This window comes from Asterias amurensis, chromosome 15 (genome assembly GCF_032118995.1).
Source record: "Asterias amurensis chromosome 15, ASM3211899v1".
Lineage (NCBI taxonomy): Eukaryota > Metazoa > Echinodermata > Asteroidea > Forcipulatida > Asteriidae > Asterias > Asterias amurensis.
The window spans coordinates 4,160,269-4,186,651 of NC_092662.1; the positions used below are offsets into that span (position 1 = coordinate 4,160,269).

Sequence of the window (26,383 nt, forward strand, 5' to 3'; positions counted from 1 at the left end):
AAATGAAAATGGAGAACTTCAATACATGTATTCCTCTGCCTCTTCGGTCAAAACTGTTTTCATCTTAAGAAAACTGAAAAGCTTAACAGACTCACATCGTCATTATCCGATTCTTTGGATGAGGGGGAGTCTTTGACGATCGGTCTCGAGAAGACGTCTTTTCTCTTGGTTGGAGGAGTGGAGAAGAATTCATCATCGTCGTCATCATCTCCAAAGATATCGTCCCTGAATCATGAATAAGACAGTAGACATTTTACAGGCACTGGACACGAATCATGATAACTCAAGATAATTGTTAGCATAACAAGCATAATTGGTAACAAGCAATGGAGAGCTGTTGATAGTAAAAAACATTGTGAGAAATGGCTCCACAGTATAAAACATTGTGAGAAACGGCTCCACTTGAAGCAACGTAATTTTTCAAGAAAGAAGTAGTTTTCCACTAAAATGTTTGAATTTGATTTCGAGACCTAAGAGTTAGATTTTGAGGTCTTGAAATCAAGCATCTGAAAGCACACAACTTTGCCTGACAAGGATGTTTTTTCTTTCATTATTATCTCGCAACTTCAACGACCAATTTTCACAGGTTTGTTATTTTGAGCGTATCTTGAGATACACCAAGTGAGAAGACTGGTCTTTCCCAATAGTGTCCAATGTCTTTAAAGTCAGTTTTAAGGCTTGGGCGACCACCACTTGCATAATGCTGTGGCAATGCTGTGGGTGTCGTGGGTTTTACCCAAGGTTTGCATTCATAAAAAAGTGACAATTTGTTCTCTTTTTCTTGAGGTTCTTATTTCTTAAAAATAAATAAATAAATAATATGGATTAGCATACGTGGTGCTTTTTGTCCTTGGTTCCATGTCATCGGGCGGCAGCTCGGGGGGTAAATCAGGCAGGAACGGTGGGGGTGACATGACTGGGGGTGCGGCTTCTGTGGCTGTGTTATCCTCCGGCATGTCCCCCTCTGGACTGAAGTCTGGCAGATCATCCATGTCATCCTGGGCAGGTAAATCGGGGACCTCAACAAAATAGGGAAGGAAACTTTTTTGAAATTTTTTAAAGGAACATTCGTCGCCACTCCATTTCAAAACAACTTTGAGTATTTCGAAGCACACTGGATGTAAAGGTTCATGTAATAATATTGTCGGATATAATTCTGCCTCATAATGCAAAAGAAAAATCCAAAAGACTAAAATCACCAACTGCAAAACTGTGTTGCAGGCGTTACCGAGCAAGTTATTTACAATGCAAAGTTTTGTTAACACCAGATGGGTGTCTCAAGCACAGGAACACAGGGGCGAACCCCTTCTCTATACCATAAGAGCACTGGGTTATTTTACGTTACACAACACAGTACCTACAGCTTTCATCCCATCTGCCATGTCTGAAGGCAAAGCAATAATGGTTAAGTGTCTTGCTAAAGGACCAAGTGTCACGATCGAGACTCGAACCCACACTCTGCTGATCAGAAACACCACAGCTTGAATCCAGTGCTCTTATCCGCTCAGCCACAACACGCCCCCAAAAATAAAATGCATGAAACTAACTATACCTCATCTGGTACTGTTTCTTCCTCAGCTCTCATCTCATTCATCTTGTTATCCCGTACCTCTTCTTCCCTCGCCTCCTCTTTCTCCTCCTCCGAAACTTCCTCAGCCGGCAACTCTGGAGGAAGCTCTGGAGGTCCAACATCATCTTCGTCTTCTGGCTGCTCAACGATCGACGGCGGCTCAGATCGAGGAACCTCCTGGTCCCCTGCTTCCTGGTTCCGTTCATCCTCCTGTTTTTGGTCACTCTCTTCTTCACTTGGGATTTTCTCGTCAGGGATGTCAGGCAGATCAGGTATGTCTTCCTCAGCCTGGGGTGGGGCCTGGGGTGGGGCAGTGGGCGGGGCAGTAGGCGGGGCAGTAGGCGGAGCTGAGGTTTGTGGTGCATCCTCTTGGACTGGGGCACTGCTTTGTAAGACGGATTCTTCAACTATTTGAACTGGTGGTAGCTCTTCTGTATAATACCACAACAAAATTATGTAATAACAAACATAAACTGTTGCGATAAAACCAGGAACTCCTTTCAGGATTATAGTTGTTTAATTTCTTTAGATATATGTTACATTTGATGAAAGTTATAAAGAAAAAGTCCAATTAACAGGCATGGAATTATTATTCTACTGATGCAGGCCCTGATCTTGACAACCGATTTTTCCAAAATGAAAATGGCAGCCTTTTTCCAAGATAAAGAAAACTAGTGCTGTAACTGTCTTAATATTTTGTCAATATTTAATTCTGAAGGTGATTCTTAAAACGGTGACATAGTTGAAGGTGCTTATTGACGGTCACATAATTAAACACAATTTTTTTAACCTGTCTTAAAAAGTGTCTCTTTTTGTACAGGTACACTGATCACCTCATTAAGAAGGAAAAATATATATACATATAAACTTCACACTAAATAAATAAACTAAGCTAGAGTCTAATAAAAATAATAATAAGAGACATTTATATTGCGCTCTTACACGAGGTACCACAGCGCTTTACAAGAAACTAAACAATAAGCAAATAAATAATGGCACTGATAATGGAAAACAGTCAAAGCAATCAGTCATTGAACAGGAAAGTTTTGAGATGTTTCTTGAAAACTGCAAGTGACTCCGCAGAATGAATTTGATGAGGGGGACGGTTCCAAAGGTGCGGAGCATGTGCGTAAAAAAAAAAACCAATACCTTCAACTTCCTCCTCATCTTCTTCTGCCTCCTCATCATCTTCTTCATCATCTTCTTCTTCATCATCTTCATCTTCTTCTTCTTCTTCTTCTTCTTCACTGTCCTCCTCTTCCCCAGCACTTCCTCCTGAAGACCTCTTTACAAGTTGAAGTGTGACGAGCTAAACAACCAAAAACAAACGCCAGAAAAGATTCTTATAATGCGTTTTGAGAAATACGCCTCAGTAATCGTATTACACTTCTACATCATTCTCTGCATAGATACAACATTCTACATGCTTCATAAAAAAAAATAAAAAAAATTACCATTCCCTTCAGAAGGTATTTTTGTACACCTTACTTTACAGTTAATCTATCAGTTTTGAATGGGGTTAGTTATAATAATTTGTAACAATATCATAATACAAAATACACATGCAGTCTGATGAATAAAAACAAAAACAAACAGCTGAATTGTCAGTTTAATTAAACAGAGTTAATTGTTAGCCATTCTTGGGATCTCAAAGTATTGTTAGAGATGCTGTTAATACCTTGTTTTAAAAAAAACAGGGGAAAAAAAGAAATTAAACAGAAGATCAAAATGCTGGGTCATACTTATTAAGAAAACAAAATCAAACCTGATGTTATCAATTCCTGGAAAAACACTATTTTTAGGAGAATTTTTTGTGTGAATTTAACTGACATCTTTTGTCTATAACCACATAACTTCAAGGTGAAATGATTCTCAAAATGTTTATACTGTCGAAAGCTACTGTACTTTCTAACCAAGTAAATTTGTATTGCTATCAATTTCAAGAGCAATTACCAAACATTATACAGAGGCTATAAGACATCACATCACATAATAGATGTTAAACTTGCATCGAGATAAAGAACATTAATTTTGGTTTTTACCCATACACCGATGTGTGTTAGCACTGTATACTCAGTACTTTTCCCGAGTCCTGTGAAAAAATATCACAGGCATGTTACTCGGGTGGGATTCAAACCCACTACCCTTACATCACATCACATTGATTATGGTTGACGTTTTGGTTGTTTTCACTTTTTTTGCCTTTTCAAAATCATCCAAGAATTCTGGCGTGGTGCATCTCATAACAGTTTGTAGAAAAAAAATTAGCATTTAACTCAAGCACATGCTTTATATACATTACAGTTTCTCATTCAATGTTTGCTTTCATGCCATACATTGTCGATGCCACAGGCAAAGTGAGGAAAGTTACTTACAAACAATGATTAACGCAACAATTTTTCATCTCTCTAAATTCAACGAAGCTCAACATGGATGGTTGTGAAATCTACATTATCTCATTTGCAAGTCACACATAATGGATATGGGAGGTGCAGCATGGGTAATTGTGAATCTAGTTACAAAGTCTGGACTGTTGAAGCTGTGCCCAATTTTCTGTGACCTCTGGATCATCCAGATTATGTTGCCAATCTCCCTATTTTGTCAACATCTTTGTTCAGGGAGCCAGTTTTGCTACTGAATGGCACCCCCGAATAACAATATTGACAAAATAGGCAGATCATAAACATGTGGGCTAGATAGCTCAGTTAGAAGTGCAGCAAAACATAAGTCCATAATGTCATGTAGGTTGCAGTTCAAATGCTGCTCTATTTAATTTTTCTGCGTTCGAACATGGATGAATAAAAAGTTCTGAGAAGATTCTAAAACAGGATAGAGGTAAAAGGGGTGTCAAATAGTATTAATTGAAACTCAGAATAATTGAAACTGGGTTAGTTAGGAAAGTTCAGCCATTATTTTGATAGGATGTTTGAAGCTTTGCATGGTGAGAAAAATATGATGAGAATGAACTATGAATAATAAACTTGCGGGTACAACCATGTGTAAAATCGTCTTCTTGTGAGAGTGTTAGCTCTGAAAAGTACTGGTGTGGTTTTGATGTTTTGACTATTTTACTCTGAATATACTGTAGACGAGCAGGGTATACTGTTTGAATCGTCGAGACCGCACCAGCTCTTTTCACAACCAACAAAACAACAAAAGAGATTTTACACATGTCTGTATGCACAAGCTTACTATTCTTATCTCACTATTTTTATGTTAGCAATGTGTTAAGAAAGAGCAGTTTGGTATGTTGTATTTTACGTTTAGTAATTTGTGAGTGAGAAACGTAAAAAGCTCCAAGCTAATGTTACTTACTGCCCAAAACAAATTGCTACTCTTCACTCATAATTTATTCAGAAAAATACTCTTAACGAAACCGTTATTTTTATTGCACATAAATTCAGATTGGAAACAGGATTGGCCAGTACAGCGATATTTCAGTTCATGCAACTTTGTTTAGCTCAACTTCAATCTGAAATTACATATTCTATACTGATGAATGATCGCTTTGATAAAGCAAAATAGTAATTTGTACAAGAACATTTGTATTTTTAAAGCCATTGGACCCTTTCGGTAAACAGTATTGTCCAAAGGCCCACACTTCGTGTATCACAACTTATATATAAAATAAAAAACCGTTAAAATTTTATGCTCAATCGGTCATCGGAGTCGGAAGAAAATAACGGGAAAGTTCCCCCCTTGTTTCCGCATGTTTCGCCGTGTCATGACATGTGTTTAAAATAAATCTGTAATCTCGATAACGAGATTTGATAATTGTTTTGATGTTTTCTCAAAAAGTAAAGCAATTCATGGAATAATATTTCAAGAGAAGTCTTACACCATTACCTTCTGTAAACCCTGTAAGTTATTTGTAAATCTGTGAACTTTTTTTTTTTTCTGTTCCAAAAGTGTCCAATGGCTTTAAGGAAGACAGCTTATAAAGTTTTTCTTTCCCCAACAAAGGCCCTTTTCATGTTGGATAAATTTGTTTGATGTTATCCTAAAATGTATGCGGCCCGCTTTCTTTATTTTACTACTAATAATGTTAACTTTGACAATTTTTTATGTTGCACTTATCATTCTGGAATGATGGCACAAGAAAACAATTCCATTATTGGAATTTGCTCGGTGGGAATACAAGCTAGAGAGGTTTACACTAGCAACATGGAAGGGCTGTGACAGTTCCTGTAATAAAACTAAGTAACAAATTTGAAACAAACTTGCAAATTTCAATCTGGAATCTCATACCAGTAGGAACAATTTAAAGAAATATTTATGTAGGAAATGCTGTCAAACTCCAAAATATAGTGTTTGAAGACCCCTCAACCAGAAAAAAATACTTATTTAGATTGCTGCAATCAAAATAAGTACAAAATCCTTGAAAAACACAAACTATTTTGGGGCGTTTGTATAAAAGAAAACCAAGAAATTCTCAGAGGTTTGTTGGGTTATGTTTGTTGAAAGCTATGAAGCATCCACATGGTGCTACCGCAGACCTCTACAAAATAATTAAATTGTTCATTTCAACTCAACTTGTCTTAATTGTTGCAATTCTTTTGCATTCTTCGAGTAAATAAGATTCATACATAAAATGCTAAATATATTTGGATAGATATGTGTTTTCATTATACAATTATTTTACAACTTTCGCCATTATTAACCTTTTACTGTAATTACAACTCAATTCCCCCAAATTAATTTTTGTTGTTGAAAATACAACAACTTCAGTTCATTCATCTTCTTGTGATTTGTTAATTTTGAAGCCCCGGACACGACTCTAAACTTTTACAAATTTTTCCGCCCATTATAATAAAAAGCAGAAAACAATTATAAAGCTACAAACGTTTTTGCCAGCAAAAACAAATTTCCCTATTTTGTTTAAGTGTTTTTAGTTCCCAAAACATTCTTAATAGTCTAATGTCATTTTGTGTTACAAAACTGTGTTTGGTCAGTGAAACACTTTGCTGCGTATAAAATTCAAAACTCTTTGACTCTCAAAGCTAAAACCCAAGTTGCCTGCAAGATAGTTCTTGATGGACGCCATCTTTAGAGATGGCGTCCATCGAGAACTATCTGTTAAAAACCTCTATAACCACAAATAATTACTATGGTAACTGTAAACAAACCTTATGAAAATACAAAAAAAACTAGGCAAAACTATGAAAATATAAAAAAAAAAAACTTGGAAGAATTAAAAAAAATGTTTCAGAACCACATTTCTCAATCCTTTTAAAATTTGAACAAACCCCTTAAAAGGCAAGTTAGTGAAAATTTATGAAAACGAGAATCTGAAAAAAGTTAGCATCAAGTTAAAATATTTGTTTAGTCATGGGGCTCTGGAAATGTACAGTGCTATAAACAAAATCAACGTTTATACAATAACAACCTCTTCTGATTAACCAAATATAAATGTGAAAATAATCTTGACAAGTTTGTGGCAGTATTAAGCAAAATAATGTATTCCATCTTGAAAAAACATGGAGCTGTAAAAACTCAACATTCATTATTATTTCATCACATAATGCGGCGGCAATCCCTTTCCAATCTTCTGGTTAATACGAAAGAAAGGGGGGGCCATGCAGTGGCCATGACTTAATAAAAAATTGTTTGCTGTCCATCATTTTCCACATTTGTTGACGCTCACCTTTATTGTGTTCATAATAGTGTTGAGTATTTCACCTCCCTTGTACGTTCCGCTAAGCTCAAACTCACTTCGCAATGTGTGGTATACACTGTTCATTATCTTTTTGACCTAAAGATACAAAAAATGACATCAATAACATTTTAAAAATATGTCAGTAATTCTATAGAATATACAACCTGGGCACCCATACTGCGCTCCAAAGGCTTTTTCATACCCAAAATGAAGCCTATTGTTAATCTTGTTGGTGATGTGTTGGGATCAACGCTACAACCTCTTCCCCACTGTAGGTCTATAGCCAGCCTATGTCCTTCTACACATATTTTCACGGCAAATGTGCCACCAGTGTGTCTGACATGGTTCCTTCTATCAGAGTTTTTTGAGCATGAAACCACACTTTCTGCTTTTTCTCATCCATACACACTTGATCTGCTGAGATGTAGAATAAGGAGCCATTCCAAAAACTTTATTCCATGTACTACATCTCTTTGGAACTCCTTGCCTGGTTCATGTTTCCCTCCATTCTACAATCTACACTGTTTTAAAGGTAGAAAATGAATTCCTACCTTCAGCTTCCCTGAGTTTTGTCCACTTAAAATAATTTTTCTCCTTGTAGCCCCATAAAAAGAGTGGTTTTAAGCCTTGGTTGGGGCAAACTTAATTTTTCTTTTTTAATAAAATAAAAATATCAATATCTACCCTCGCAGGTGAAAAGAAACAATTATAGAAAAGAGATAGACTCACCTCATCAATGATGTTGCTCTGAGAAGCTGCTCCATCTCTCGTCTCCTTATCTTTAATCATTTCCTTAATGCGTTCCTCATATCGCTCCTTCATGCTGACAGCACCGGAGTGTAGACCATCATACTGTACAAACATAACATCATTATGGATAAGGGATTTAAAGGAACACGTTGCCTTGGATCGGACGAGTTGGTCAAAACAAAAGCGTTTGTAACCGTTTTTTATAAAATGCATATGGTTGGAAAGATGTTTTAAAAGTAGAATACAATGATCCACACAAGTTTGCCTCGAAATTGCGTGGTTTTCCTTCTACTGTGCGAACTAACATGGTCGGCCATTTATGGGGGTCAAAATTTTGACCCCCATAAATGGCCGACGTGTTAGTCGACGAGGTAAAAGGAAAACCACGCAATTTCGAGGCATGTTTGTGTGGATCATTGTATTCTACTTTTACAACATCTTTCTACCCATATGCATTTTATAAAAAACGGTTACAAAGACCAACTCGACCGATCCAAGGCAACGTGTTCCTTTAAGGCATTGCATGGTGAGGAGTCACTCAAAAGATCCCATTAACACTCATCACTGTCGTAGGTCTGCACCTCCAACAAAATGTAGCAATGTTGGACAAGATTTTACAAGGGACCCTGGACACTCCAAAACCTGCCGCCCTTTCACTCAAGGTACATTTTGTAAAATTAACAACCATGCTACAATTGAGCAAGGGACCCTTGATAAATTGCTCTCATGTGAAAGGGGCTTAAAAGAAGGGGTTTGCCCCGGTGTTTCCTGGCAGTGGTTGCTGAATGCCATAGCACCTTGTAAACCCATTTTAGGTGCTACATAATAGAAGACTTTTAGGACGCAGGGTGGCAGCAGACTTAACAGGTAAAATCCATTGTTCTCGGTAATGTGCGCATGCTCAGAACTACGTATACAATGGAAATTTACCTGGTAAGTCTGCTGCCACCTACGCTCCAAAGTCTCCCATTGGGTCTCAGAATTGGAACTTCAATAACCTATCTTTCTTACAAAGCGTCTTGAGTACCTTGTTGGTAGATACATGCTCTATGTAAGACTTCTGTATTGTTATTATTATTACTTATTGGCTAACCCACAAGACCCAATTTGACCCCTGACCTTTTCTTTCCAGCCACTCATCTCGGAGAGTTGTTCTTTCAGTCTCTCTGCCTCTTCCCGAACGTCACCTTGACCCGACCTCAAAGCAATCATCTGACATTTAAACATGAATCAAAATAAACTATCAGTCATCACAAACATCAATCCCTATGGACAGAGTTTCCTCTTCTGAGATTTTATTGAAAATTCTTTTTTTACAAAGAAAATTTGTTACAAAAAACTGCCCCAAAGGTTCTTATGCGCCAATGAAACTAAATTTCTATGATGCGGACTTATCAACAGTTTCTATGTTTATGAAGAAATGCTCTGAAGTATTTGTCATCATTGTCATATTTGCGTCACTCATGGAACCTCAAAAAGCTGACGAATTGAGAGAATTCGTTCTCAGAAGGACACTGGGGTTTCCAAAGTAGAGATAATAAATGAGACCACAAAAACAAGAGCTGGTAACAAGTCAACATAGGCCCTTTTTGCCTTTTTGAAACTTCAGCTCCAGCTTCAGGCTCCATCCTCTCGTCTAAAGCCCTGAGCGCGTAGGCAAAGCACTCTCAATTGTCAAAATAACCGCGGGGCCAAGCTAGCCTGAGCCGACTCCAAAGCCGAAGCTGTGCATTCGAAAAGGGCCATAGAAACAAAGTTATTCTACTCGGTTATCAGACCCGGCTTTCTGTTCCTAGAACTAGACGAAAAGCTGGGAATAGCTCATTCTCCATAGCTGCCCCTCGCCTATGGGATGGGCTCCCCGCGGGTCTGCGAGAGGCGATCTCGGTGCCTGTATTCAAAAGTCTCCTCAAGACATTTCTGTTTCCACACCCATCCTAGTTTGTTTGTTTTTCTTTTGTTGTCATAGTCTCATGTAAAGCGCTCTGTCCTCCGTAGAGCAATATATAAATACTTATTATTATTATTACTACTATCATGTCAGAAGATGGTCCAAATCACGTATCAGTGGAGAAGTCAGTCTAGTACTAACCATGTCAGAAGATGGTTCAAATCCCTCGTCAGTGGAAAGGACAGCATACTACTACCATGTCAGTTCGAATCCCCCATCAATCCACTTACCTTCTGTTCTGTCTGGGCAAGTTTCTTGGCCAGTATTTCTTTCTCCTCGTGGAGCTCACTGATCATCCTCTCGTGTTTCTCGGTGGACTGGGTTAGAAGCCGTTCCGATCTCTCCCTCCATTGCAGCTCCAGATCACGTTCAACTTGAGCGATCTGAACACAAGGAAAGTTAGGTTTAGTTTATACACACACTGGCATATGAATGTTAATCCGAGTGTGGCCAATGAATGACCATTGTATAGGAAAATGAATATTCATAAATGTGTCTAACCGATGAATGATCATTGACTAGGGGAAATAAATATATTCATATCTGTCAGTAAACAATGCATGACCACCGGACTAGGTGGATATGTGCGCATTACAAGTCTTATTATTATTATTAGGTAAAATTATTATTCATATCTGTAAGTAACCAATGAAGAACCTGTTACTAATGAAAATGAATATTCATACATGTGTCTAGCCAATGAATTACACTTGACTAGGGAAATAATTATTCATATCAGTCATTAGCCAATGAATGACCCTTGACTAGGGAACTGAATATTCATAACAGTCGGTAGCCAACGGATGACTCTTGACTGGGGGAAATGAATATTCATATCTGGCAGTAACCAATGAATAACCCATGACTAGGGAAATGAATATTCATATTTGTCAGTTGCCATTTGATGATTCTTGGCCAGGGAAAATGAATATTCATTTCAGTCAGTAGCCAACGAATGACCCCTGACTAGTGAAAATGAATATTCATATCAGTCAGTAGCCAATGAATGACCCCTGCATAGGGGAAATGAATATTCAAATATGCCACTAGCCAACGGGTAGCAGTGAACCCACCTGTTCTGCAGTCACCACATCCTTGGAAGTCTTCTGTAATCTCAGTTTGTTCTGTAGGCTGTCGATTTCCTCCTGTACACAGAATGGGGAAAGAGTCAGGATTCTATACTCAACGTCAATAAGATTGAAGGAACCCAAGCATAAATCAAAAGGGGAAAAAAAGGTTTGGATGACTGAGAAAGAAACAGAAAAAAAAAAACAGAAAATGAGGAAAGTTGTAAGAGATTATGAAAACAACCAACAACCAACCACTGAAAACAGACACAAAAGAACACAGACTCAGTAACTTTACAAAATAAAAAGGGCAAACGACAGCTACAAAATATATTCTATACAACGTTTCGAGACAGTTATTTCAGAGACAAGAAGAAGTGTAGTCAGGCATCATTGACCAACGAAAGCAACCACAAACTGAAAACAACCAGGGCGAGAAAACCTTGCACCCGCGCATTTTTCAAGACTTCAATCTCTTCAAATCGCAAAACTTTGCAAAAGAAACAACAACAGAACAGATTCTATTTGACATAAACAAGACAATACTTTCCGTGTTTGTTGAGACAAGAAGTGTATAAGCCATGCATCGTTGACCATGAATACAGTGTATAGAACCAACCAGAAAATAAAAACAACCACAAATTGAAGAAAAAAACACAAACTAAAAACAACCAGAGCGTGAAAACTTTGGACCCAGGACATTTATATAGGTTTGAATCTTTTCAAATCACGTAAATAAGGGTTCACCCAAAGGGTCGACGGTCCTATCTGAGAATTCTGATGCACACATCGCAACCAAAGACAACCACAAGACAATTCCGGACGACACAGGGTTAGATACAACGCATCTAATTCTACCAGTGAGAGCTTCGAGAGTAACAAAGCCAATCGATTAGAGCAAACCCTTCAAGACTGCTTGAAAAAGTTAAAAGGAGGTTAGGAGTAACAAAGGATTTGTTCGAAGGGCAGAACAACAGAAGAGTCACACAGAAACCATAAAAAAAATATAAAAAAAGCAGAAAAACAGAAAGAAAATAGCGGAGCACAGGCTGGGTTTAGGTTTTAAAATGATGCTGGCTTAAAAACAAACGGCGATACAAAAAATTATACCTTTATTTGAGAAGCAATTGTTTTCTAGGAAAATTAAAAAATAAAGAACAGAAAGTGATGGTGGTTAGCAGAAAAAATTAGCAACAGAAGAAAAAAAAAGATTTTTCGTTTTCTTTAAAAATATATTTAAATCAGACCAATTACTATTCAAATGATATTCAAAGTTCGGAGATTGGTTTTCAGAAAAGAAAAGCAAGTGAAAACGTTAAGAAAAGTAAAACTTTACAATTAGTTCGTGTTTTGTTTTCTTGTCAGTCAGGTTCTTTTCCAAGGCGTGGCAAAGAATGGGGGGTAAAAAAAAAAAAAAAAAAAAAAAAACAGAAGGAAAAGATCCTATTTGGGTAACTTTTACGACAAGCAAAAGTTGATATGGGGGAGTAGTCTATGTGCACAGAAGAATGTTATGGGCTCAAGTGTGGGGGAAGAAAATGACAGATTTCCTGTGGTGTAATCTATGACTTCCTGTCGGGTAACAGCTAGAGCACGGGGAGGGGAGGTGAAGGGGGGAGGGGGGAAAGATAAGTCGAAATATAAAGGTTAAGGGCCAGGGAAGAGGGATCTCTGCTGTGCTTGAAAATTTCTGAAGTTGCTATTTGAAAGTCTATGAAAATGCTCTGATAAAAGTTTGAGTTAAACCCGACGACTTCGGTTTCGTTTACACAATTGGAGTCAAACAAAAAACAAGTGAAAAAAAAAAGGTTTAAGGGTCAGGGAAAAGGGATCTCTGCTGTGCTTGAAAATGTCTGAAGTTGTGTTTGTTTTTAGAAAGTGTATGAAAACGATCCTGTTAAAGTTCCAGTAACCAGACAAGCTCTGTTTCATCTACACAATTGGAGTCCAGCAAAAAGTAAGTGGGAATATAAAGGTTTAGGGTCAGGGAAGGGGGATCCCTACTGCGCTTGAACATTTCTGAAGTTGTGTTTGTGTTCATAAGATTTGTGGATGGATCCTATTAAATTTCCAGTAGTCTGACAATTTCAGTTTCATCTACACATTTAGAGTCCTACAATCATTTTAAAAAAAGAACATGAGGCATGATACTTGGCCCTTCGGAAAGTAGTAGGAAAATATTATTCAGTATTTGAGAACAGGGGTTGAGCTTTTATAAGTAATCATAAATCTCCATTCCATTGTTATTAAGTGCAATGGAGACCGCAATCCGAACCAGGGCTAGGGGGGAGACCTGGGCCCAATTTCATAGCGCTGCTAAGCACACAAATTTGCTTAGTATGAGATTTCTTCCTTGATAAAAACAGGATTACCAATCATATTTCCATTTGTTGCATATTGCTTGTTACTTGTATTCAACTGTTGTTTGTTTATCCTGAAAACCACGTGAAAATTTGGTTGGTAATTCTATTTTTTATCGAGGCCAAAATTTCATGCTAAGCAAATTTTTGTGCTTAACAGCGCTATGAAATTGGCCCCCGTACTTTCACATATGGTATAGATGGTTTCCAACAGACGCCATTTTGATGGGCAAATTGCATTTTGGTTTGCAAGTGCATCAATGGCTTGAATTATTAGCGCAGCCGTGTCATTCACTAACCAACGGCTTACATAAATTGTGAAATGTGTCTGATGCTGCACACTGTTCTCATGCAAAACGTATAAATGTATGTTCCAATTTGCCCGTTAAGATGGGAATTAGTATGTCATATTTTAGGAACAAAGTCCAACCTCATATTGCTTCTTGAGTTCCTCCATCTCCTGATCAAGTCTCTGCTTCTCCAGCGTTACTTTCCTTTTCCTCTCCGAAAAATTCTACAAAGCAAAACCAGAGAGAACGATAATCATTTTGGGGGCCAAAGGATTTCACACTTGGTCTTTTGGAATAAAACAAAAACCATAGCGCAAAATCATAAATCGTAAAAGCACAGTAAGGAAATTGTAGAAACAATGGCACTTAGTAACAAAATAGTGAACACTTTGAGATGCCCGCATTTGTGATAAGGCGCTGTATAAGAACTACATATATATTTATTGTTACTATTAAATAATGAATAGGGTAGATGGCCTTAGCTTTCGATCCAAACCGGACCTTCTTCAGAGGCATAAAACAAGTACAAACAAATACATATCCATTTATAGAAAAAGAGAGGGGGAAAGGGATTAAGGAAAGGATCCAAAAGAAGCGGGAAAATAACAGCCAATCAAAGTTTCTATTTTAGAGACAATGTGTGGCTATGAACCAATATGAGTAGAGTGGCGAGGACAAAGGATTTTTAGAACGAAAGGATGGGTTACTGGACCATAAAAGTGGTAAATGTATTGTTCGACAACAATGCAGGGAGACATGAAAGGGTAGGATTAGAGAGCAAGTTGCATCATGATGCAACTAACAATGGTCAATTAATAAGAATAGCAAGATCAAATTATTGTTACTATTAAGTATTAATTTGCTCTTAAACGACACCGATGAGTAAATAAAACCTTTCCTCAGAGCTTTCCTAAATCCTGCCAAAAAAAAAACAACCCTGCACATCTTGGCCGAGCGGTGTAGTTCACCCGACACTAGCTCTGGTGTTGTCAGCAGCAGAGTGAGGGTTCGAATCCTGATCATGACACGTGTGCCCTTGAGCAACGCACTTAAACCAAAACTGCGAAAAGTTGGGACGGTAGTGCATCTGGCTCAACCAACCAGGCTCCTGGTAGATGATACCCATGCATACATCCTGGGGAGGAGGTAACCCTGTTTCAGACCGGCCTGCCTCTATGTTGACAGTTGATCTTGGTCCACAGTCCACCTTGGCTGGAATTCGAACCACAATTTATGAAGTGACGTGTGAGATTTTGACTGACCTTATCAATGGTTTCTTTTTCCATCTTTGCATCGGCGAGTTCCTCTTCCATGACAACGAGACGGTTGCTCAACTGTTTCTTCTCCTGCTTCTCATCTTTAAGATTCCGCGATAACTCTGTGATCTTCCAGTCGGATTCTACCAAGATAAAAAAAAAGGACATGCAATCACAAGATTGTAGGTTCGAATCCCAAAAGCTAACCACCGATTTTACAATGGCTAGAATAAGTATTTTCGTCTAGTTACTGAAGCATAAATTCTTAATCTGTGCAGTTCACAATCGTAGATGTTAAACCAATGTTTGTATGACAGAGATTGGCTGTTGCCAGCTTGGCATATATGTATATCCCCTTGTAGGAGTTCCCTTGATGGGAAGACAATCTTTATATTTGGTTTGCAGTAACACCATGTGTGTATCTACTTACAAGGTATAAATTGTTCTTAGAGAACTGTCTTGCTCTATTCTACTACCGCGCCTAAGATTGTTCGGGTGTTCGGGAGACTTCTCAGTTCTTAAAACAACTGTCCTGCTTTTACTCGGGCGGAAAGTATAGAAAATTGGTTGGGACTACTACTTTAGCTTATATGATCGTAATTAACTGCACGACCGCGGAGTCAGTTCTTGAATTGGTCTCAAAGTTTAAACTAGCTTGCTCAAGCCATTGTCAGGAGACTGAAGAGATAATAGAAAAGTGGGCTTATTTAGAGGGGTTCAGAGGCTTCAGTGTATATATACAAAACAAAAATAAAAAAAATACCTTGTTGTTTTGCTCTCATGGCCTCCATCTCCGACAGATGTTCTTGGTTGGTGTTCATCCCAGTGTTGAGTTGCGTCTTCAGCTGCATCTCTCGTTGCTGTACAGCCGTTAACTCCAACTGTAGAGAACTTATCTTAGCCGTAGCGTTACTGTAATCTGTCGCCAACTGAACCTGGTAATAGAATACAGAACACAGCTTTAATAACTCTGGCAAAAAAGAAAGTCACGCGAACCAACTTTTGCAGGCAACTTGGAGGCAACCCACTGCAGTGCGTGGTGCAGGGCCACTTTGGTAACAGGGGCGAGTCATTTGTCAAACAATGTGTTTTGAAGCTGTGTGGAAGTGTCGTGCGCTATATAAGACTTCGATATTACTATTATTATTATCCCACAGAATAATATATGAATCGGTTCAGATGGCAGAGCGCCGGTACGTTAAGCCAGAGGTTGTTGGTTCAAGTCCCACTCTTGACAACTATTCTTTAATCAACCCTAAATTATTCATAGTCAAAATCATTGGAAAGCGAGGTTTCACTGGAATATCGCACAGTCTTAAAGAGGGAGGCCGACAATACAGGCTCAGTTGGTAGAGAGCCTGCACGTTAATCCCGAGGTCATTGGTTCGAGTCCCACTCTATCAAATTTTTCTTTGGTCAACCCCCAAAATGATGTTAAAGAGTTACCTTTTCTTGTTCCAGTTCTAAGACTCTTGCTTGAGATTGAACTGTGGTTTGTTTGAATGAGTCATTCCTTTTCTCCATTAACGTGTTGCTTTGCTCCACAAACCTTCAAAATCACAACAAAATAATGACAGCCATAAATATTTTCCCAAATACATGATGGAGTAGTGGCGTATTGATATATTGGCTTGGTTTGCAGCAAAATAACAAATTATCCATTCCTGTAAATATGAATACAGTGGAAGTTGTACAAAAAATAATAAAAAATAATTGTTTAAAGGCAGTGGACACTATTGGTAATTACTCGAAATAATTATTAGCATAAAACCTTTCTTGGTGACAAGTAATGGGGAGAGGTTGATAGTATAAAACATTGTGAGAAACGGCTCCCTCTGAAGTGCTATAGTTTTCGAGAAAAAAGTAATTTTCCACGAATTTGATTCTAGAGACCTCAGATTTAGAACTTGAGGTCTCGAAATCAACCATGTAAACGCACACAGCTTCGTGTGACAAGGGTATTTTTTCTTTCATTATTATCTCGCAAATTCAATGAACGATTGAGCTCAAATTTTCACAGATTTGTTATTTTATGCATATGTTGAGATACACCAACTGTAAAGGCTAGTCTTTGACAATTACCAATAGTGTCCACTGCCTTTAAATGCAGCACTGATTCTTTTTACCGCCTTTTTTTCCTTCAAAAATATATGCATGTTGTTTTGATTGTGATATTTTTTATTCTTTCAACTTCCCCTGTGTTTATTGCCAGAAATATCTCAAGCTTTAAGTGTTATAAACCCCATATCTTTGAACAGCACCCACACTGAGATCAGTGAAAGACCATTTTGTGTATGGTGCGAACACACAGGTGCATTACCATTGTTCGACCTCAATGATGGTGGCCCATGCGAAGGGGGTCTACTGATGCAAATCAAACCAATATATTCAAAGTTTTGTCAAACTCAAAACGAAATTCATGCACATTGCATGTACATTCCAGGTGCAGTTGATGCTAATAATATCATGGCAATTCGTTCGCTAAGAATCACCTTAGCTGAACTAATAGCGATCGTACCCCGCGCATGTCCACTTTTGATGTCACGCTTTGCCATAGGTTTCCATGAAACACAGACAGCGCCCTCTTGTGGTGGGTCGTTACGATGCATATGACCAATGCAGACAGGCAATATTTCAGGCATCATACAGAACCCAAATAAATAACTACCGTAGTCCATCAAGCCATATGTCACAAACGTCATCGTCTGCAAAGTCATTTTTCCGTGGGCTGAAAGGGAATTTAAGCGTCTGGTCAAAGAGAATACAGAAATGCGAACAACAGATTCAACAAAATAAAAGGAGGAATATTAGTTGAAGGGAATGGCAACAAGACAAAGACACAAATGAAATTAAAGAGAATGATACCAAAGGACTTCAAGCAAGTTGTCAGAAAAGTAGGTCGCTGTGTCAGTGAAAAAACCCCCCCAGAGGTATTGATGTTGAATGTTCAGACAGTAGGAGCGTTGAATGTATACCAGGTAGATGCATTCTTCGTATATCATACATGGCATAGTTGTAAAATTGGGGAGGTAGTGCTTTCTGCTCTACCGGCCAGGCTTCGGACTGATGGTACCCAAGCCTACATCTGTATGGACTGTTTATCCATCATTCCAGACCATATTATTACATGGCCTGACAGTAGTGGTTTATTGACCATTTAGTCACGAGTTCGGTGTCGAGCGTAAAACATCTACAACTGTCCCATCAAGTCACAAGTGCATGACACACTGGCTCCGAGTGAGGGATAACATAAACAGCTGGTATTTGACAACAATTCTGGACGTTCTAAATTGAGAGTAAGTACTGTGATAAGAAGACCACAGGTGATTTTCACACTTTGGTGTTATCCGGCTACGGCTGTTGCTAAGTGTGTTGCTAAGGAGGTATTATACTTCAACACGTGATAGCGTGGAATTCTAGCTGTAGCCGTAGCTGTAGCCACAAATTCGGACATGACCCCGAGACTGCAAGGCTGGAATGTGCTAAGCTAGTTTGTGTGCTTAAGCAGCTCTATGAAATTGGGACCTGGTGTCTGTGCAACGATGACAGATTCTATTTCCTACTATAAACACACATCTGGTCTTTGGATTATTAGAGGGGACTGGGGAAAGGAAGCAAAGTTATGCAGTGCCCAGTTTCATGAAACTGCTTAGAGCAGAATTCGACAAACTTACAGTTACAATTTACTGCTTTTACAGAGTCAGCACTGCAAATCTGCACTAGCTGTGAACTAAGCGAAAATGGTAATGTGAAGTACGCCCAAGCACGCGCAGACATTCCTTTGCCAACCTGTGAAAATCGCTACTGTTAAGTGTGTTCTTTGTCTGCCAGCACAACTGCTGTTTTTTTCTCTTATGGAATTAAAAGCAGAGCCATTAAATTTGGCTCAGCTGGGCACAGCTTTCAGACTGGGTACAAATTTCCTTTCAAAGCTAGAGTGTTTGTTGTACCAAAAGACTAGAGAGAGAAAGCAAGGGAGATGCAACATGCAGGGAAAAGAGGAATCAGGTTAGGCAAGCAGGGAGGTCAGAGGTGGGGGTGGGAGGGTATTAGTAAAGGTCAACATACAAATCTCAGAAGAAAAAAAATTGACAAATGTGAGTCATCAGATACTTTCATGTATGTCCGAGTGAGTCAGTATAGCCGCCTTTGAAGTTATGATAATGAGGGATGACTGTAGTCTTCTGTCAAGCTATTTGTTTACACTGCACTGTGAAACTTGTCACAACTACATACTAGAAACGCCTTGACACAAGACTACTCGAGGGATGACTGTAGTCTTTTTTCAAGCTATTTTTGCACTTTGTTTACACTTTACTGTGAAACTTGACAAAACCACAAACTAGAAACACCTTGACACAAGACTACCAAAAGGATGACTGTAGTCTTCTTTCAAGCTATTTTTGTGTCCTTTGTTTACGCTGCACTGTGAAACTTGACAAAACAACATACTAGAAACGCCTTGACACAAGACTACTTGAGGACTGACTGTAGTCTTCTTTCAAGCTATTTGTTTGCACTTTGTATATACTGTACTGTGAAACTTGACACAACTACATGTTAGAAACACCTTGACACAATACTACCATGCTCATGCAATAAAGATCATGGGTCTCCCGTCAAATACATGCACTGATTTTAATGCAGTCAAAAGAATCAATACAAAATGCTTATAATAGCTCCATATGCTATAGGAAGATATGTTGACATAAGGACACAAAAAACATAGAGCATTGATTTGCATGCTAACTCTTTCCGAGTCGTGCAACTGAAACACAGCGAGATAAGACCTAGAAATATAATTTTTTTCCAACATAAAAAAGTTGTATTTCTCTAGAAAACTGTGTGAGATGATGGCTTAGAATAGTCTGTAAATGCAAGGTACTTATACTATCAACAGCTCTCCGATGCTCATTACAAAATAAGTTTTTATGCTAACATGTATATTTTGAGTAATTACCAAACTTTTCCAGCCGTTGATTTCACCAAACTCTTCCTTGCTTACGATTAATCTTAGGACTTGGGTCGAGTTAAGTTCCGTAACCATAGACTTAAGGACGCATTGAACCCATCCTAAGTTAGGACAAGTTCATCCTAGCGCTTCGTGAAATCAGTTGCAGTGCTCTTCAGAGCAAACTTGGTATCTGGAGTCAAATCAGTGTCATGCACAGGCCGTGCGTACGATGCATGCACACACAAACACACGTCAAGGCAACCTACTTTTTGACAAAGCTGTGATCATTATTCACTGTCTTGCTAACATTGTTGTGTCTGGGGAGGTGGAGGCAAGTTTAAAAACAGCAGCCACGAGGATTAATTGAAGCAAACCAAAGCAAAGTGTTTAGAGCTGAATGGAGGTCGGTAATGTGTAAATGAACACCGGTTGGGATGGGTGATGGACGTTGACAATAGGGATGAAATGCAAAGTGTAGAGGTTTAAGTTAGCGGGAATTGCAAAAAAAAAAAAAAAAAAATGCCAACGGAAAATAATAATAATGAATTAACTTCATTTTCCTACAAAACCCCAGTGGCTAGGTACAAACAAACCTTTTGGTCTCCCTTTCTCCAGTGACCATCGTGCATTCCAGGGGAACCCGTTGGGTCCCTATGAGCCCTGGTTCCACATTAAACCCTACACCACAAGTTCACTCAATGTACCCCAGGCTGCATCCCATCCCAAATGAACTCTTTACCTCATAAAAGACAGTGGACACTTTTGGTAATTGTCAAAGACCAGTCTTCTCACTTAAAATAACAAACCTGTGATAATTTGAGCGCGATTGGTAATCAAAGTTGCGAAATAACTATGAAAGAATAAAACACCCTTGTCACACGAAGTTGTGTGCTTTTAAATGCTTGATTTCAAGACCTCAAATTCTAAACTTGAGGTCTCAAAATCAAAATCGTGGAAAATTACTTCTTTCTCCAAAACTATGTCACTTCAGAGGGAGCCGTTTCTCACAATATTTTATACTATCAACCTCTCCCCATTACTCACTACCAAGTGAGGTTTTATGCGGATGATTGTTTTGAGTAATTACCAACAGTGTCCACTGCCTTTAAATACACTCCCTACATCCCATTATGAACTCATTGGTTCACCCAATGAACCCCTTATATCCAAAATAAAACCCCCTATAACAATAAATTATCATACTCCCAAAATCCCAAATTAACCACCACAAACCTAACGAGCCTCTGTACCCCACATGAACCCCCTAAATTCAAAATTGACCACCTTGGATCCAATGTACTCCCTAAATACCAAAATGAACTACATAAATCTTGAGAGGAGACTTTCCAACGCTAGGTGGCAGCAGACTACACGGGTAAATTTCCTCTGTCTACGTAGTTCTGAGCATGCGCGTAATTCTGAGAACAATGGATTAACCCTGTAAGTCTGCTGCCCTCTATCGTCCCAGAAAGTCTCCCATTGAACTCTCCTAAATAAAGTCCTTAAATCCCAAATGAATCCCTTAATAAAAAATGGGCCTCCAAGCTCTAACATGAACCTCACCACGAACCCAAGACCCCTAGACCCCCAGACCCGGGGGTCTAGGGGTCTTTGGGTGGGGCAGGTCTACCTGATTCTTCAACCTACATTTGATTCCTCTGGATGAGCTCAGCAATCTTGTCATTCTGCGTCTCGATCTTGCTTCCTTTCTCCAGGACCTCCTTCTTGAGTCGCTCGTTCTCCTGAACGATGCGGGAGATGTTCTGCATCAGGATGTTAGCCTCTAGGTTGGGTACATTGGACGGGACGGACGCCCCCGTTGTCTGGAAGTTTAGCTTCTCCACCTGGAGGAAAAAACAAACAAATTTAAATAGTTCTGGTCAACAGCATTTCTTCAAAGGTACTGCAGCCGATTTCCCAAAACGCTAGGATTAATCCTATCTCGAGTTTGGACGAGTACCTAGTCCCAATCTTTCATGTAAGGTTGACATGTTACAGTGCAAGGCTGGAACTTGTCATAAGTCCTAAGATAAGTCCTAGGTAACGAAGAGTTTTATGGAAATCGACGGCTGGAAACGTTCGGTAATTTGTCAAAGACCAGTATTCTCACTTGGTGTATCCCAACATATGCATAAAATAACAAACCTGTGAAAATTTGGGCTAAATTAGTCTCTTGTAACTTCGGTGACCATCAATCAATGCACATCTGTACCACTTGGTCATTTTGTCGCTTAGTGGGCGTCTTTGATACCTTGGACGAAGCTTGGTTAACAGATCTGGAATGAAATCGAATAGGTTGCTTGCAGTAAAAGCAGCTGCAAACTGTTTTCACTGAATCCTTCAAGTTGATTCGCAGATAGCCGTAAATGATTGGGTCAATGGAAGCTGTCGTTACCTCAACAAGTACTGCAATTGACCTCAGTAGCAGACGTTCGTCTTCTCGTGCAAAAAACAAAGCAAGACAAACTATTCTGGCGGCCTTGCTCACAAACATAGCAAAGGAAGTTTTACCCAACTTGATCAAAACTCTTCGCTGAAGGGTTGACGATGACAGCGGATGCCTCAAAAGTCTTGTAAAAATGCACAAGTACAAGATGACGTGAACAGTAAGGAACAAAGATGATTCAAACAGGGAAGCAGGAACGAATACAAGGTAAAATAATGTCTGTTCTTCATAAGTAAAATGTTCATATAGCCTCAGCAGTCCCCAAGACAATGTGCCCAAAATCCAGCTTCCTGCACAGATTGCCGCTAAACGGAACTTCTTTTTGAAAAACGAGGAGTACTTTTTTGCCACAAACGTGGCTAGAAGTTGCTCAATGGCAAGGAATAATGAAAACAGGTCAGAGACAACAAAATGTATCAAACCCAATTTCAAAGTATCCTCGACATCCGCCTTGATCGGGTCATTCCAGATTACAACCATGAAAACTACAGTTAGAGTCAGGACGTAGAGACAGGTCGCAGCAAGGTTACATAAGATGACATTGAAGGGAGTCTGCAGGGATCTGATTCGTGCCACAATACAGATAAAGATACTGTTTATTAGAAGACCAAATATGCTGATCACAAGGATGAGAACTTTTAAGAGTTCCACTTGATCTGAGAGTTCCATAATCCTTGTTCGAGTTGATGTCCTGGGTGTGTTTTTTAGTACTTTACTGACGGCACTGCTTCGAGATGAAAAATATTAGGCTTTTGGAGGAGTGTTCACTTGACGCTCTTTGTAGACTTCTAATTGAGTAGTGATAGAACCAACATTTAGGAGTTGCTGAGCTCATGCATAGGATGTGTACACTTCAATTAGGGCAACATGAAACCTCTATTGATGCAAGCACTGGTGCATGTCCGAGAGAAAACCATTTTAAAACCCTCAAGTCATGATTTTGTAATTAATATCAGAACTACAATTTTACGACAGGATGATTGGTTGTATGTGGCGAGTGAAAATAGACAAGACAAATAATGAGTTGGGAATTCTTCTGTCAAATAAGCTAATTTCTCTATCTAGAAATCAATTTCCTAAATGTCAGCGGACACATTTATTTCATAATTGGGCATTTATTTTCAAAGAGTTTATTTCCCCTGGGGAAGACACTTGACCAGTGATGTGGTTCTGCCTGTCCAAGTTTTACGCTCACATTACTTGCAAGTGCAATTTTTTGTTTCAAATTGAAATTACTTTGGTAACTGGAACTACACAGTTGATGCACAAAGCAAAACGATGATGTACCATTAATTTCCAATGTTGAATGGATCAACGAACATGCGATCATTAAAAAAATACTAGCTCAAAAAAGATATATATATACAACAAAGAGAAGTCAAATTTTGAATGTTCACAGAGGTTCTAAATGAATGTAGGTGAAAGGTGATAATGGACAGGGATTGACCTAGGCTAGAGGTCGCTCTCTGGCGTTATTTGCGAGCCTCAAAGTGTGACGTCAGATGTTCAGGCTAAGACAGATGGCACCTAATCTTCAAAGTACAAAATGCTAGACGAATTAAAGGAGGAATTTATAACATTCCACTCTTCACAGACACTGATCGCTGTCATCCGTTTGACGACTCCATCGCTGTTAAGCTTTACTTTAATGTTTCCTACACCACTAATTGATGTAATGTCAGCTTCCTTCACAGCGAAATCCAGCCTGGTAACAAGCAACCTTTACACAGGGGATCGTGATGTAGTGAAACAGGAACTAGATTCGGGAGTTAGCCTGGATTAGGTTCCACATCACTGAGATCTATTCACCCAGATATATGTTACAGGCTACCCTCCTTTAACCTGCTCATCATATATCTGGTACCCTTTAGTCTTTCCATAGGATGATATAGATACACCCAGCGAGTCGGGCTCCTGGCACAAGGTGTCACTAGACTCAAGCTGTGATTGGTTGGAATCACCCGTTGACATAGGGTTCTGTCTTGTGCGAGACCATTAAAGTGGATCAGTACAAAAATCGGTGACAGAATAAATGGTGAAGCAATCAGTTATACCTTCGCAGAAGATTTCAATTACACTTTTAATCCAAGTATTATCATTTGCAGATGTCTCAGTAGTAGACTAGCCAACCTCCAGCCTGACTCGCTCTCAAGCCTCCACCAGGTTTTTCTGACGAAGGACCATCGAAGCGTCTCACAGCTGTGACATAACAAGTAATCTTAGCTGGTACTGATAAACTTTGTAATACAACAAACTCTTGAATATCAGACAGCTACAAAACTACATTCTACCTGTATGGTCACCATAGCTGGCACAGTGCAAAACATGTGCCCGTCCGGCACTCCGGAATGCGATTGGAGTTTCTCATTATTAGCCATGTTGGAAGTCATCTTCGTCGGTGGTTTTCTTCGTTGGCTAGGTCCCATTTAGGAATCCCCGACATAAATAAAAGAAACAATCCCACCGCAGTCTTTACAGCAAGTATCATGTAAACAACACTAACTATGAGTGTATGCCCGGGTAGCCTGGGTCACTGTTGCCAGACTAAATCTTTGAGTATGTCCCACTCGGAAGTAGCCTTGCCAACCCCAAGCCTGACTCTCTCTCTCAAGTCTCCACCAGTTTTTTCTGTCGAGGAAGGACGGACGGACGGAACGTCTCTCTCTCTGCTGTACATGCAGGGGCTATTAGTCATAGACGTCAAGGGCATCCAACATTTTAGCTCCTCTCGCTTTTTTCCCCGCTGATTTCCTGCCATTAATTTATGCCGAGCTTTAGAAGATTTGGGGGCTGGGACTTGGTTTTGAGTCAAGGGTGTTAGCAGTAGACTTCAGATCGGTGAATCATTCTTGACGAGAGGGCAAATGAATTTCTTTCAAAGATTGTTTATTTTGATTTTTGAAACAGCTGTTGATTTGTTCTAAAGTGTAGAATCATTTGATAGTAACAGTTTGGTACATCTGTTTGCCGATCTTTAGGGAAGGGTTGTTCCTATAGTCTGAACCCATCCAAGGATTCTTTTTTCTTCTCCAATGTTTTGTTGAATAACAGTCATTTGAAGAACTAAATATATATTCCAAAATGGGCAGTGACATCCATGATGTTAGTGGCAAAGTGTTAACAATACTACACTCTGGCCAGTGGTACAGTGGGCATACCAAGCCCTGTCAATATGTTAGGCAGTCAATGTTTATCAGGCACTGTGTGTAATGTTTAACACACCTATACTTTGCCTGTAAGACGGCAGCTGACATTATTTAAGACAGTGAGTCATACCACAAATGCCTTGGAGTTCAGAGTTTGAGTCGGGAGGTCTGTTGCCCTAGACGACCGTCTTCATTTTAAAGAGACACAACAAAAAACTGGGACTTTTGCCTCATATATTCAATGGATGATGGGGAGGGACTGAATGAAAGCAGGTCATGATCATTGCGTTTGGAGGGATTTCCTCAATTACCAACCCTCGAACTGTTGAGGTTAAAGGGACACACTTAAAGGAAGGGAAGTTTGAATTCAACCTTCTCAGTTAAATGTAGGGTCATCATTTCATTTTCGGCAACATACTGTGATGCAAAACTACCAAAAAGATTCAACAAAATTCAAAAAGTGAAAATTAGGATGAATACAGTGTCTACTTGTAAACCCTTACAAGTGCTACATAATTGGGTCTCAGAATCCATCACTGCAATAACCCATCTTTCTGAAAGTTTGTATATATACTCAGCGCCTTGAGTACCTCGTTTGGTAGATACGTGCGCTGTATAAGACTTTGATATTACATTACATTACTTGTTGAGAAAACAGCAAAAAACTGTCATGATAAAATCATCGATTCCATCCATGTTTAGCGAGTGACCAGCAGGTACTAACCGCAGCATACTCGAATGGACACCAACCCTCAGAAATCTGAATCATTTCATGCATGGATGCTTACTGCCATTACCATCTTTATAACAAGTTTTCTTCATAGAGCTGCATAACAGCGAAGACCAGTATTCGCGTTTGGTGTATACCAAAATATGCAAAAAATATCAAATCTGTGAAAATCTTGACTCAATTGGTCATCTAACTTGCAAGAGTATA

The 26,383-nt window shown here is 39.1% G+C and overlaps 1 protein-coding gene across 6 annotated transcripts in view; it reads right to left on the reverse strand.

Annotated features, from left to right (window-relative positions):
- LOC139948025 (FK506-binding protein 15-like) overlaps nucleotides 1–26,383 on the reverse strand; it is a 65,620-nt gene that overhangs the window by 3,744 nt on the left and 35,493 nt on the right. For 4 of the 6 annotated variants that reach the window (XM_071946002.1, XM_071946004.1, XM_071946003.1 and 1 more), the window contains 15 exons: nucleotides 21,502–21,698; nucleotides 20,121–20,171; nucleotides 16,347–16,449; nucleotides 15,664–15,835; nucleotides 14,907–15,043; nucleotides 13,785–13,868; nucleotides 11,001–11,072; nucleotides 10,158–10,310; nucleotides 9,096–9,188; nucleotides 7,956–8,078; nucleotides 7,215–7,322; nucleotides 2,720–2,879; nucleotides 1,553–2,001; nucleotides 835–1,019; nucleotides 96–225 (listed from right to left, as the gene is read on the reverse strand). In XM_071946002.1, coding sequence (XP_071802103.1) covers nucleotides 96–225; nucleotides 835–1,019; nucleotides 1,553–2,001; nucleotides 2,720–2,879; nucleotides 7,215–7,322; nucleotides 7,956–8,078; nucleotides 9,096–9,188; nucleotides 10,158–10,310; nucleotides 11,001–11,072; nucleotides 13,785–13,868; nucleotides 14,907–15,043; nucleotides 15,664–15,835; nucleotides 16,347–16,449; nucleotides 20,121–20,171; nucleotides 21,502–21,698 — 2,217 coding nt within the window. The remainder of the gene's footprint in view (nucleotides 1–95; nucleotides 226–834; nucleotides 1,020–1,552; nucleotides 2,002–2,719; nucleotides 2,880–7,214; nucleotides 7,323–7,955; nucleotides 8,079–9,095; nucleotides 9,189–10,157; nucleotides 10,311–11,000; nucleotides 11,073–13,784; nucleotides 13,869–14,906; nucleotides 15,044–15,663; nucleotides 15,836–16,346; nucleotides 16,450–20,120; nucleotides 20,172–21,501; nucleotides 21,699–26,383) is intronic. The other 2 variants (XM_071946006.1, XM_071946005.1) reach the window with 2 other exon arrangements.